Genomic DNA, 12,769 nt, shown 5'->3' on the forward strand with positions numbered 1-12,769 from the left:
AGTACCAGGTAAACAGGGATTATATGTGGATTTGCTTTACAAGTTCTTTAACAGTGACAAGCTTTCAGTTTTGTTTTGATCGATTCTGTTCTTTCACAATTATATAATTTTCCCCTTCGAAATGTTATGAAATAAAAGATGTACAATACAAAGTATTTGTCAAAAAAGTACTCAATAATATAAAATGTATTTATTAAAACAACGCTGGTTCAACACTGGTTCAGAAGAACTTCCTGTGTCAGTTTGTCAACCAACAAAACATATATAACAGAATCAAAATGTTACACAAATATCTTTTTGATTTAGTAATGTGAAACCGGAAATGCTGCTGGACGACTGTTTGCATCTTGTGAAGTGGTCTATAATGTGTTTCTTGTCCATATAGTTCCTCTTGCCCTATACCTCATGCTTCTATAATTGTCTTTCTGCACAAATTCATCACATGCATTTTTGATAAGATGATGTCAGCCATTTCCGTTCTTTTATCACAGTAGTGAAGTTTCATTTCCCTTCTTTCTTGCTCACTACCCGTATACAGTAGATCATATTACCCATCTTCTCATTATTGATCAGGAGCAGAGCCTGAGGCAATCAGACCAATGATTTTTCTCATGCCCAGAATAATTTGCCCTGTTCTGACAGATCTCAATAGTGATCTTTTCTCAGCCTTACTTTCTCTGACTGTTTCAATGCATTTGTGATTAAACCCGTGACCGTCTTGGACAACCTTCCTCCCAAAAAACGCCTTGAAATTGCTGTATTGATTCAAGTCAAATTTTTACCAGCATTTACCATTGATCTGTTTCTTCCTCGTAGCTATTCTGTCATTTTTTTATATCAAAGTTGCAACATTGTGTTGGGATCTATGGCAAGATGCACGCTGCTAATTTATTGTTAAGTTAAAACATCATTTTTACTAATGCATAGACGTTAACATTAAATACAGCGCAACTTTGCTTTAATGTTGCTTAAATGTTAGTATCATGGCTGTCATGGCTATGTAGCATTATGTCTTGAAACCCGAAGAAATCAGATGTCTAGCATTAAAGTTCACCCCCTGCTAGTTTTGTACGCCTCCGTCATGCAGTGTTGGACTCCAACCACTGCTACACCTACGCCAATCAGCACGCTACTGAGTCGCCTTCGTCCTAGCAAAACTAACTTCATCAAACAGACAAAATATTTCAATAGCACCATTTAAGCATTTTCTTAATCATTCTGAATCCAGAGAAGGTCAATTTTGATTTAGGCTTTGGAGAGAGGAACTGTGTTGTTAGTTTGCTCTCCTCTTAGATTACTGTGGCGAAGTGCAATGATGATACATTAATAGCAATACCATGATATTTATACCAAAGTACTGTGCGAATTATACGTTTAAAGGCTGTATAATATTTCAAGGTATGTCAAAGAAACCATAATATTACTGAGGCATTTAAAATATGCATAAGGGTGTGTGATTGAAAGAAGAGATGCTGTATACAGTGCCGGGAATGATCTAAATGTTTAAAATAGTTTTTCAGTGACTGTCATTTCTTGTGAAACATTTTGGGCACTCTTTAATTGTTTTCATCTTCTACTCACTCAATACACACGCATACACACAGACAATCTCTGTGCCTTGGCTGGCTTAGATTAGGCACATTTATTAAATTACACGTGTCTTGTGTACGTGAAATCTGATTATCATCAGGCAATGACATCACAAATTGCTCCCTTGGTGGGGCATGAAAATCTGAACAAAGTTATAAAGTGTCATGCCACTCCTGGTTATTTGTTTATTTTCCATCTGTTCTTACTCTTCCTTTGCAGAACCCCCCTCCCCTTTTTACATTTTAGGTCCCATAATAACCTTTCAAAGGTATCAAAGGGTTATGCAACTAAAGTTTCCTAGTTTACTGATTAACACATTAACACACTAAAAGCAGATTATTTAGCCCTGCTATATTACATTTTTGCACATGTATAGATTTCAGTTTGGGAGGAAAATAGGGGATAATGCTTTAAACTTGGAATGATTGATTAGCGTTTTAGTTTTCAGTCCCAGATAAGAACAGTTTATTTGCCTACAATGATGTCATACATCTTAGTTAAATTAGTTTTCACTTAAACCGAGAAACGAGCCAAATCAGAAGCCTTACTGAGCAGTTAAATGAGCAAAGGGACAGTTTCCATGTTAACAGGTTTGTCATAGTGATGTCAACACAAAGAGAGAGGCAGCTGTACCTGAAGTGTGTGCGTGTGTGAGAAAGTCTGAGAACTGATTCTTGTTTTGCATTGACTGGCTCAGTCTACCTGAGCAGCGTGAACAGAACCATGCTGTGCTTCTCAGTCTCAGGATTGGGAACCTACTAAGAATGCTGTTCAGGGAATCAATCATTCAAAGTTTAAGAATTTAAGCAATTAAAGCATTATCCCATTGTATCCTCCCAAACTGAAATCTATACATGTGCAAAAATGTAATATAGCAGGCCTAAATATTCTGCTACAAATATAATTCTTTTGACTGTACTATACTGTACATTTAGCTCAGAAAAGTGTCATTAGTTGCATAAACAAATGCCATTACATAAAAAGTTATATTAGGAAGATCAGTAACTGATACAAAGCCTACAAGGATATTTTTGATCAAGTCTGCCATCAAGTATAAATAAAGCACAAATACATTAACATTTAGTCATTTAGCAGACGCTTTTATCCAAAGCGACTTACAAAGAGTTCGGGGAGCAATAAGTGATATGTCATACAAAGAGCGAACACATACTGTAAACACAAGGACAAACACAATCAGATATACTTGTAGAATATTCATCTAATCTAAAACAAGTTTTTCTACATTCTGCATTATTCAGTCCTACAGTATGTTTTCTTGGTTTACATTTAATTCTCATGGTTAATGCAGTTTTATGTTGCGTCAGGCGTGCAAGTTGTCCATTTTAGTGGATATGAAAAAATCATATAGTAACATGAATTGACCCCCTTTATATTGGAGAAGAGTTCATATCTACTGTTTAGTTTCTGTTTAAGATACTTTTTGAACTGATGGAACCTAAAAAGACTCTTTTCATCCTAATGGAGTGTTGTGTTTTTCATTTCTGTGTCTTAGATAGTGGCCGTGTTATGCTTCATAAGTGTTTCATTATAAAAAAAACGCCCACACACAGTATGTGTTGGGCCTCATGGCATGTAAAATGTTTACATATAGGCTACTTTACGTGTGGGTGAGAAATGCATGCATAATATGTGAAATCCAGTATAAGGCATGTGTTCTTTATGTTTGTTTTAATTGTGTTTGCTTACATGTACTCTTATTACTCTGTATTTGAGAAAGAATGTGGGCATTCCACACATGTTTAGGATTCCTTTGAGAGGTCTGTATGTGTTTGTGCTGTTTTTTGAATTTAGTACTGAATTTATCTGAATATTGTTCGGGTCAGGAAGAGGGAGCCTGCATTTTGGAACATCTAAAGAAATGTTTTTTTAGTGTTTTTCTTCTTGTGTTAAGCACAAGCTGATGATTCCGTGACGTCCTGTGTGATATTAGCAGCAAGGCTCTGTCTGAACGTCTAGACATGGCCAATGTTGATAAAAATAAAAAGATGGGTATTTTATTCCTCTAAACTGACGTGTATGTATGTTTGTTTTCTTATTCCTTTTGTGAATTGAGTACGAAATGCAGATGCACATGCAAATAACCCTGTCAGATGCTGCAATTTATTCTCAGTGAATTCTGGTCTATGTTTGGTATTGTGTAGAGCACTATCTAGGATAAGGAAAAATCAATATCGCTTCATGTTTGATAATCACTCAGGATTATATGTAAATATTGAACAATATTTCCAGCAATAAGCAATTCATTCCACACACATCATCTCGTTCCGCATCGATTTCACTGATCAATGATGTTTATGACCAAGTTTGTGGTCAATCAACGTTGAATAATATATTCTTGTCATTGGGGGTCAGGATTGAGGATCTTACACTTTTTAAGTCAGAGCTTTGGCTGGTTCTGATCTATATTGCTCTGTTATGCACATTTAAAGCGGTTCATCACATATATAAAATGGTGAAAGCTGACCTTTTCAACTGAACGGAGGCATCTTTATGCCTTTTATTGTAACAATGAAGGTCAGATATGAGTTTCTCATCGTGGAAAATAGCTATTTGAATTTCACTGTAAAATGTCTTACAGCTGGACAATCCAGATGAACAAGCCGCACAGATCAGAAGAGAGCTGGATGGACGACTCCAAATGGCTGATCAGTTCACAAAAGTAAGTGTTAGCCACCACCTCAATCAATAATACACATGAGTTCTGGGTAACTGTGTTTCTTTAGCCTTTTCATACTTTTCAAGAGTAACATTGTGGCATTCCACAATTTCCTTCTCTTTCACTTATGCTCGAAACAGGCTGGCAGGTTCCCTAAGTTTGTATCCAGGGACATGGAGGCCATGTACATTGAGGAGCTGAAGTCGTCGGTAAACCTTCTGATGGCTAACCTTGAGAGCATGCCTGTCTCTAAAGGAGGAGAGTTCAAACTGCAGAAGCTTAAGAGAGGCCACAACACCTCCATCATTGACATGGGTCAGGAGGATGAGAATCAGCTCTCCAAGTCTGATGTGGTTCTGTCTTTTACTCTGGAGGTACTTGCTCTTTTTGAAGGTTTCAGTTTTGCCCCAACAGCCAAAAGTTCCTGACTGCAGATCAGAATGTTCATGTTGTGAAGTCATGTTTACAGGTTTGGAATGCAGACGTAGACAATAGCAGGCTTACCCTCTATAGACGTATAGAGTTTCTTTTCAAAGTCGCATTCCTGTTTGTCCAAAAGTGGAGCACGTGTTAAATTTCAGCAGTAGTGACAGATATATTCTCACTGCTTCTGCAGCTCCTTAGAAACAACAAAAAATGTAAAGCTATGGTTTTGTTATCCAAGATCGTGTGATATGCATAGATAGAACATTGCATTAAAATGTAATTATTAAAAGTGATAGTTCAACCGAAAATGAAAATTCAGTCATAAATTACTCAACCCTCAAGTTGTTCCAAACCTTGATGAATTTCTTTGTTTGGTTGAAGCAAAGAAAGGTATTTTGAAGAATGTCAGCAACTGAGATTCTGGGATGATTGTGTAATTTGACGGTAATCATTGGTGCCTAAGAAATCTCAGTTGCTAACATTCTTCCAAATATCTGCAAACGAAAGATGACCTCTTGGCACTTTTACTTTTGTCTAGGTAGAATAGTGGATGGAACACACAAATGTCAAATGTTTATTAAGGATAGGTGCAATATATGAGAATAAATGAGGAAGTGAGGTAATGATCCAGACACTTCGGTACATGGAAAATCACAAGACCTAATTGTCAGTATGTTCTGCTTGGGTTAGTAGGTATCTGGTACAAACACTTCAAGTTGTAACTCTCAGTGACACTTATAAGTGAGGCAGATAATAAGCAGGATATAATGCATAAAACAGTGTGGGATACTAGGTGTGGGACACAGGCAAAACCTAAATTCTCACAGCACTCTAAAAAATTTTTTGCCACTTGACCACATGAAAATCCCTATGTGAGGAGTGTCAGTATGCTTTAAACTAGCTTTAATCAAGTAACAGTATCCGAGAGGTGATATTCTCTGCGGAAGAGAGCAATAAAACCGTGTGATGTATGTCATGTGTTAACAGCCTGTTCCTTTTAACCGAAAGCTTTGTCATGATGGCTTTATCTGACACATCTCCCATCGCTCTATACAGAACGTGACTGCTGTGTGTGTGTCTGTGAATGAATCAATACATCACTGGATCCAACTCATTTCTCACCTTTCTATTTAACGTCCACTTTAAACCCCACGCTCAGAAAACAGACCTTGTACCTGATCGATTTGGGCATTATGGGTCATTTTGCCAATATGGACAATGACATTCACTAAGAAAGAATTTTCATTTTGGTTTTCACACAGGTGGTGATAATGGAGGTACAGGGTCTAAAGTCTTTAGCACCAAACCGGATTGTTTACTGCACCATGGAGGTGGAAGGAGGACAGAAACTCCAGACCGACCAGGCAGAGGCCTCCAAGCCAACGTAGGTCACACTTGCCACATTAAAACTTTGCCTGGAAATGTTTCTTTGCATTCGCATATCTTGGTTCGTTTGCTGTGTAACTGGTGTCAACACACTACGTACACAAGCAGGCTTTATGCAAAGTATACTATACAAACATCATATTTGTCTATCTTGAGTTTCCAGGCCTGACGTGGCTACCGTCTGGATTCTTTAGATCAATAAATGTTATACACTAACATGCTTTCCTGTAGCTCACTGGTTAGAGCATGGCGCTAGCAACGAGAAGGGCGAAGGTTCGATCCAATGGGATTGCACATCCTCAGATACAATGTATAATATAATGCAATGCAAATCGCTTTGGATAAAAGCGTCTGCCAAATGCATAAATGTAAATTTCTAAGTATATCAGGCACATTCCAACTGTGCTGTTTAATATTATTCTGAGCGGAAAGAAACTTATCTTAAATCCCATCAAATGCTGTTTGTTGAAGCTGTGTGTGTGTGTGTGTGTGTGTGTGTGTGTGTGTTGTGTAGCTCATTACATGATCTTATCAGTGTGTAGTAAGCTCATTCTGTTTATGCTGATATGTAACACTTAAAGATGAGGTCACAATTCTGGGAATGTGAGCAAAGTATACGAACATTGTATTCTAATCACATTAATCAACAATACTTGGGTGTGAGGAGTTCTTTAAGGTGTTTTTTTGTTGTATTAGACACAATCAGCTGTTCAGTTGCATAATATGATATTTGCCTTTGCTGATAAATCTTAGTCTGCGATGAAGTATTGACAGTTTTTAGGAATCTTGGGTCTTAAGGGGCGTTCACATTATAAGATTAAACTATAACTATAAAAAAATAGGTTTTAATTGTTTTTCTTAATATAGGAGAACAGTAGGTTATCACATCTATAATGATAAAGGTATAATTGGAATCACAAATCTCGGAAAGATTTTATGCAGCTGATGAACGATTTCTTTTAAACAGTCTCTCAATGTTTAGGTACTGATGATCGTAATGTGGGTTTAAATCTGAATTTAAGACTGTAGCGGAATTTTAAGACTGTAGCTAAAATGTAATTTAATGCAGTGCAAAGTGTAGAATACAAAAAATCCTTACCTTCATATTAATACAGTATATTGTTCCCTGTTTTTACATGATTAGTATGATTACATATTATATTCATCATATTCAGTCATATTGTATAGTATGTTTGTCAGTAATGTAGCCTATTGGTTTTGCTCTTGGTCTACTTTAACAGTATTTTTGGACATCTGCCTATTTAAACAAGTAAAACTGATATCATCTTTTAACACCACATTTGCTGTTGTTGTTACACTTTCTATGCCAAAAAAACGTGTTGTGAAAAGAGCGTTGTGTTCTGCAGACAATTCAGAATAAAACAGGTAATATAGAGTTTATTTTTCATATTTCCCATACTGTGACCATACAATAACAACGGTTACTGTAAATAATAATTGCAATATGCAAACACTGCTAAATCCATCCATCCATATAAATATATATTTTTAAAACATTCTGCTAACTAATAAACAAAGTTAAAACAAGCGAACTGTGGGACGTGTGAAGGGACAAGCTGCTCATATTTTTTTAAACCACGTTTTGATGTTTTTCATTTCTGACATTGAGATGTCTGGCAAAATTGAAATATTAAATTCAAATGATACCTTGGAGATATACCGTTTTATGGATTCATGGCCCTGTGAGCTGCATGCAAAAATCTTTTCCAGATTTTTTCCTCTCTGTATCTGTCAAAATGATCAATATATGTGTGTTATATATTGTTATATACTTTTGTTTGGAACCTATCATTTAAAAATTTTCTGAATTTACAATTTAGGTAAAATTATCCTTTTTATTTCCTTCTGTGAACCACTAGCAATATTTTGTCAACAGATATTGTTTCTATTTCCATTTATGTGAAAACTGGAGAAAATAACAGAAAGGATTCTCTGTATTTTCTCAAATCTCAAATTCTGCAAAGAAAACAAGTTAATATTCAGTTTTAAGCAACACAACAGTAATATTTCTACATGTATTTACTAGGAAAAGTTCAAACATATTTTTGTAATGTGATAACAGTTTTCATGTGTCTTGTCACGCTGTCAGTCTTTCACATTGCTGTTGGATGACTTTATGTCACTCCTCAGGTTTTTGTTGAAATTCAGCAGACACTGGACTGGAATGATCACAATACATCTAGAAATTCTTATTCAATGAAAATTTGGATTGTTATTTAAAGTCTTGTTTTTAGCAAAGAAATACAGAGTCACCAATAAAAGTGAGATTCAGACATAGTATCACCACATCAAACAGCTGTTCAGTGCCAGGATGATGATCCGTTGCCTGATTGATGTCAAGACATTATAATGACATTCACCGTGATGTTTGCATGTGTTTATTTGTGAACGCAAACAACAGCACGTACACACTCATGTTTACCTATTTAAATAAAATGAGACCCAAACTATAACCATACCCCATCACTAAACACATCCACAAATGTAATTTCACTCTCAGGGCAATTTTGCTAAACATGTACATTCACCAATCGTTATTGACGGCATTGATTTGGAAGAATATGTCATCAGACACAGACAGCCGCTGATACTAAACTAGAGTTCACAGTAAGCAGGCTGTGCCCGGTGACTGGAGCCTTCATGCACACAGCACGTCCTAATCATTTTTGATGATTATTGATAACACGTTTGCTAACTGCACTTATCATTACTAAACGGTATGTCACAATGTCGTTTGGTAAGTATACATCAAACGTCTCCCCTGAGATGTTGATGTGAACACACAAACACACATACAGACGTTGTCCATGTACCCTCAGCTTCACCCCAGGCATTCTAGAGGGATGCAGGCTCAGAGGGGTTGCCATGGAGACCTGTTTATTGCGCTCCATTCCCCCAGTGCCCAGATGATTGCCCCCCTTATCTGAGAAGATCACAACACACACCAGCAAACAGATGTTTGGAGAGGCATGCATAACACGTACTTGTGCAATCGTACATCAAAACACATTCTGTCTAAAAAAACAAACGTTCTGCTAATTTCGAGTTTCTACACAAAAAGAGAATGGGTGATCTATTTAGATTTGTTTCTGACTTTTTGTTATTTGGATCAAGAAAGTAGACAGAAGACAGGAACGTTGAGGAGAAGCGAAAATAGGATGAATAGAATAGAAGTGTGGTCGCAAGCCAGACTCAAACCTAGCTCTGTGAATCTGGGTTATGTATTGATACTACTGGATCTAACAAATAAGAATATTATATTTATTATATTTGCAGTATAGACCAATCATTGCTCTTTTGTGCAAATCTTATTGCAATGTTTTTAAGTTTCAGTAAAGTGTTTTTCTTTATTTTCACTTATTGTACATGTAGTGTTGGTGTGTAGTCAAAATTGAATTCTCTTTTTTTCTCTCATTGTTTTTTTTTAGTTGGGGAACTCAAGGAGACTTCACCACAACTCATCCTCTTCCAGCAGTGAAAGTGAAACTTTTCACAGAGAGTACAGGAGTCCTGGCACTGGAGGATAAAGAACTGGGACGGGTCAGACACACACACGCACATGTGCACACTCACACTGAGTTCAGTTCTGCCATCAGGAGGTGATCTTAACTAATATGATTTTGCATATCTCTTCAAAATGAGCAGCCCCCCATGTGTGCAGCGTTATAATGGATTTGATCCACTGCTGAGTCAATAAAGCATAGATCTGCTATGTTCCCCTCTCTCTTTCCTTCACTATAACTAATTCTGTCTAACTCTAGACAATAAGCCCGCTGATAGAAATCCAGACAGATAAGGTGATGATGTGCGCTTATGCATAGATATATGACTTCAAAGTGTAGCGAAAGAAGAAATAATAATGAGATTGGTTGTGTGATGATGAACAGCATTGGTGAGAACGGATGTTACTGGTGAGCTGCAGTAAGTGTCCCAGTTTTTCTTTATTTGGGATCTATATATTATATTTACAAAAGACTGAAAGCATTAGTGAAAATGCTTTTGTTCCTTTGATTTAATGCGGTCTGTCGATATAAATAGGGGCTAATTTTATAATGGCTAAGAGCGCGGCTCAGCCAATCAGAATCAAGGACCAGAACTGCAGTTTTTAAAATTATATTATTACCAAAACAAATTGAATTTAAATATTAAAAAATGTACCACAGGCGGTGGGTTCATAACTTACAATCATAGAAATATTCTGTGTAATGATGTGAGTCCAGGTTGTACTACATCCAACACCCAACAGTCCCAAACAATGTGAGCTCCATAAGATGACTTTTGCCAAAGGTTGCTCAGATGACCTGAAGATCAAACTGGCTGTCCGTATGGACAAACCACAGAATATGAAGCATTGTGGGTAAGTAACATCTGTGTATGCATCAATGCATGTCTGAATTACCAGTGGCACACTATTGAGATTTGTGTTTTGATGCTACAAACACGAGCAGTCAACTGTAGAATGATTCATATGATCCACATTGTCAACTGCACTTTTTACTAGATTAAAGATACTTAATTCTAGTAACACATATTTTAGCCTCAGCGCTTGTGATCTTATGACGCCATCTGGTGGACAGAGTAACACATGTGTTGAAATATGCTTTGCTTTAATATATCTAATTCAGTCGAGATATGTTTTATAAAAGCCCTAATATATCTAAATCCTTATATATTTTTTACTTAAATGCGTTTTGCTCAGTTGACACTGACCCTGTAGTATATAAGCTCTGCTTTACAACATACAGTACCAGTGTGCCACTGGACAAGACTTATTACATATTTAACCACCAGGTGGCAGTAAAACTGTATGTAATAATTCTGTGTCCATTCTTACGTTTCTAACTCACATCCTCTCTTATTGATGGAAGCACATCAATATATCTATTTTTTATTTAGTACCAGGTCACCAATGTTTTAGTTATTTTATAATTTATTAAATAATTTAAACTGATGGTCAAATGTTTAGGTTCACTTACTCATGATCTTAAAAATCTATTAATCTGAAGGGGAGTGTTTGTTTGAAATCACTTCTGTTGACAAAAATATAATTGTGCCAACATATTAATGTATTTTATTAGAAAACGTATTTTTTAAATAAAAACATTTTTTAATGGATTATTTGGACCAAATCATAAATAAAAAAGCAGCCAATACGAGTCCAGCATAGATGGAAATTCCTTCAGCACTGTATAAAAAGCTTCCCAGGTTGCTAAAATACAACAAAAAGTTTTACTTTTGTGTTTGTAAAGTATTATGGATGTTTTGAGTCACAACATAATTCCCACAGCTACATTTTAGTTTTTTCATGGTTTTGATGGGTTTAATATTATTCAAAAAGTAGTGTATATAAATATTAAATTATGAGTGACAGAAACAGTATGTTTCCCTTTCCATACATGATAATATTACATGAAAACTAAAATGATTATATTTTATATAAAAAATGTGTCCTTGATTTAATCATGATTTACAATTATTAGACAGATTGTGACATATTGTAGTTCTATAGTATTTATATTATATTTATATATATATATATATATATGTTCTGTAATACATATGTTATGCAAATGTGCATATTTCACGTTGATAAATTGCATTTATATTATTTATGTTTATATTTTATATAATAAAAATGTTTCATACATAGCTATTAATTTAATTACAGTATGCCAAACAAGTAAACAGGTTAAAATCTCTGTACATTATAAGTGTAAATAAAAATGCGAGAGAAAAGCAATACAGTCCCAACACATCCGGCATGACATATCTTGACACTATAATGCAGCACCTGCTCTGCGTCTGTTCACAGATACCTTTGGGCCATTGGAAAAAACCTGTGGAAAAGATGGAAGAAGAGATTCTTTGTGTTAGTGCAGGTATGTGCTTTGTCACCTCAGTGCCACTTTTTCATTGTGCGTGTCAATATCAGTCGAGTGAAGTACACTGGATCCCTGGTTCATTCTGATCCACCATTACAGCAGCGAGTCAGGTACTTCACTGAAGCCTTTTTTATTTCTGTCCCCTTTGTGTGAGCTTCAGTCAGCTCGTCTGTGCTGGATTGTAACATGTCTGAGAGCTAAAAGTTGACAGGCGGCCTGACTTAGTAGAGGACCAGCACTCGCAGCTAAAAGAGCCCACATCACACGCCCACCAGTCGCTCGCAGCTACAGCAACAGCAAGTGACAAACAAAAGTCAATACACTGACATGATTTATTTACCTTCCTGTATGTCTGCGTGGGTCTGTGTGCATGCGAGCGAAAAACATTTTGCAGTGCCCTGTTTGTGTTTCAGAATGTCAGTGTGGGTAGGAAAATATGCCAGAATGCGCTTTTTGCGTTTTGGGTATTTTTTGTTGGTTTCACACTTTTTTTTATTTGTTAGTTTTTTCCAGATGTAAGTATTTACACAAACATCAACACAGTTCCATCTGTTTCTAACCTGGGCTTGTAAACGTAATTTTTAAGGTTAGCGTAATTGCAAACCAAAGGATATGTGACATCAAGGTTTACATGCATGGTTCTGATTGTCACAAAAATATTATTTTACAAATAAATAAGAAGAAATTCTGTCAGCATTTAACTTTATTTAATTCCAAACCTATTGTGAAACGTGAGAGAGCTTTAAAAGAATAATATATAGCTAGTTAAAAAAATGTCATATTGGTA

At 36.0% G+C, this 12,769-nt stretch overlaps 1 protein-coding gene across 3 annotated transcripts in view; it reads left to right on the forward strand.

The window, feature by feature from the left end:
• cadpsa (Ca2+-dependent activator protein for secretion a) overlaps positions 1-12,769 on the forward strand; it is a gene marked incomplete at its 5' end in the record, with an annotated part of 82,104 nt that overhangs the window by 18,760 nt on the left and 50,575 nt on the right. For all 3 annotated transcript variants that reach the window (XM_079483048.1, XM_079483047.1, XM_079483049.1), the window contains 6 exons: positions 4,190-4,270; positions 4,408-4,641; positions 5,956-6,077; positions 9,529-9,640; positions 10,321-10,457; positions 11,913-11,979. In XM_079483048.1, the coding sequence (XP_079339174.1) occupies positions 4,190-4,270; positions 4,408-4,641; positions 5,956-6,077; positions 9,529-9,640; positions 10,321-10,457; positions 11,913-11,979 (753 nt within the window). The remainder of the gene's footprint in view (positions 1-4,189; positions 4,271-4,407; positions 4,642-5,955; positions 6,078-9,528; positions 9,641-10,320; positions 10,458-11,912; positions 11,980-12,769) is intronic.

The sequence above is a fragment of the Barbatula barbatula genome, assembly GCF_947034865.1.
Source record: "Barbatula barbatula genome assembly, chromosome: 20".
Taxonomy (NCBI): Eukaryota; Metazoa; Chordata; class Actinopteri; order Cypriniformes; family Nemacheilidae; genus Barbatula; species Barbatula barbatula.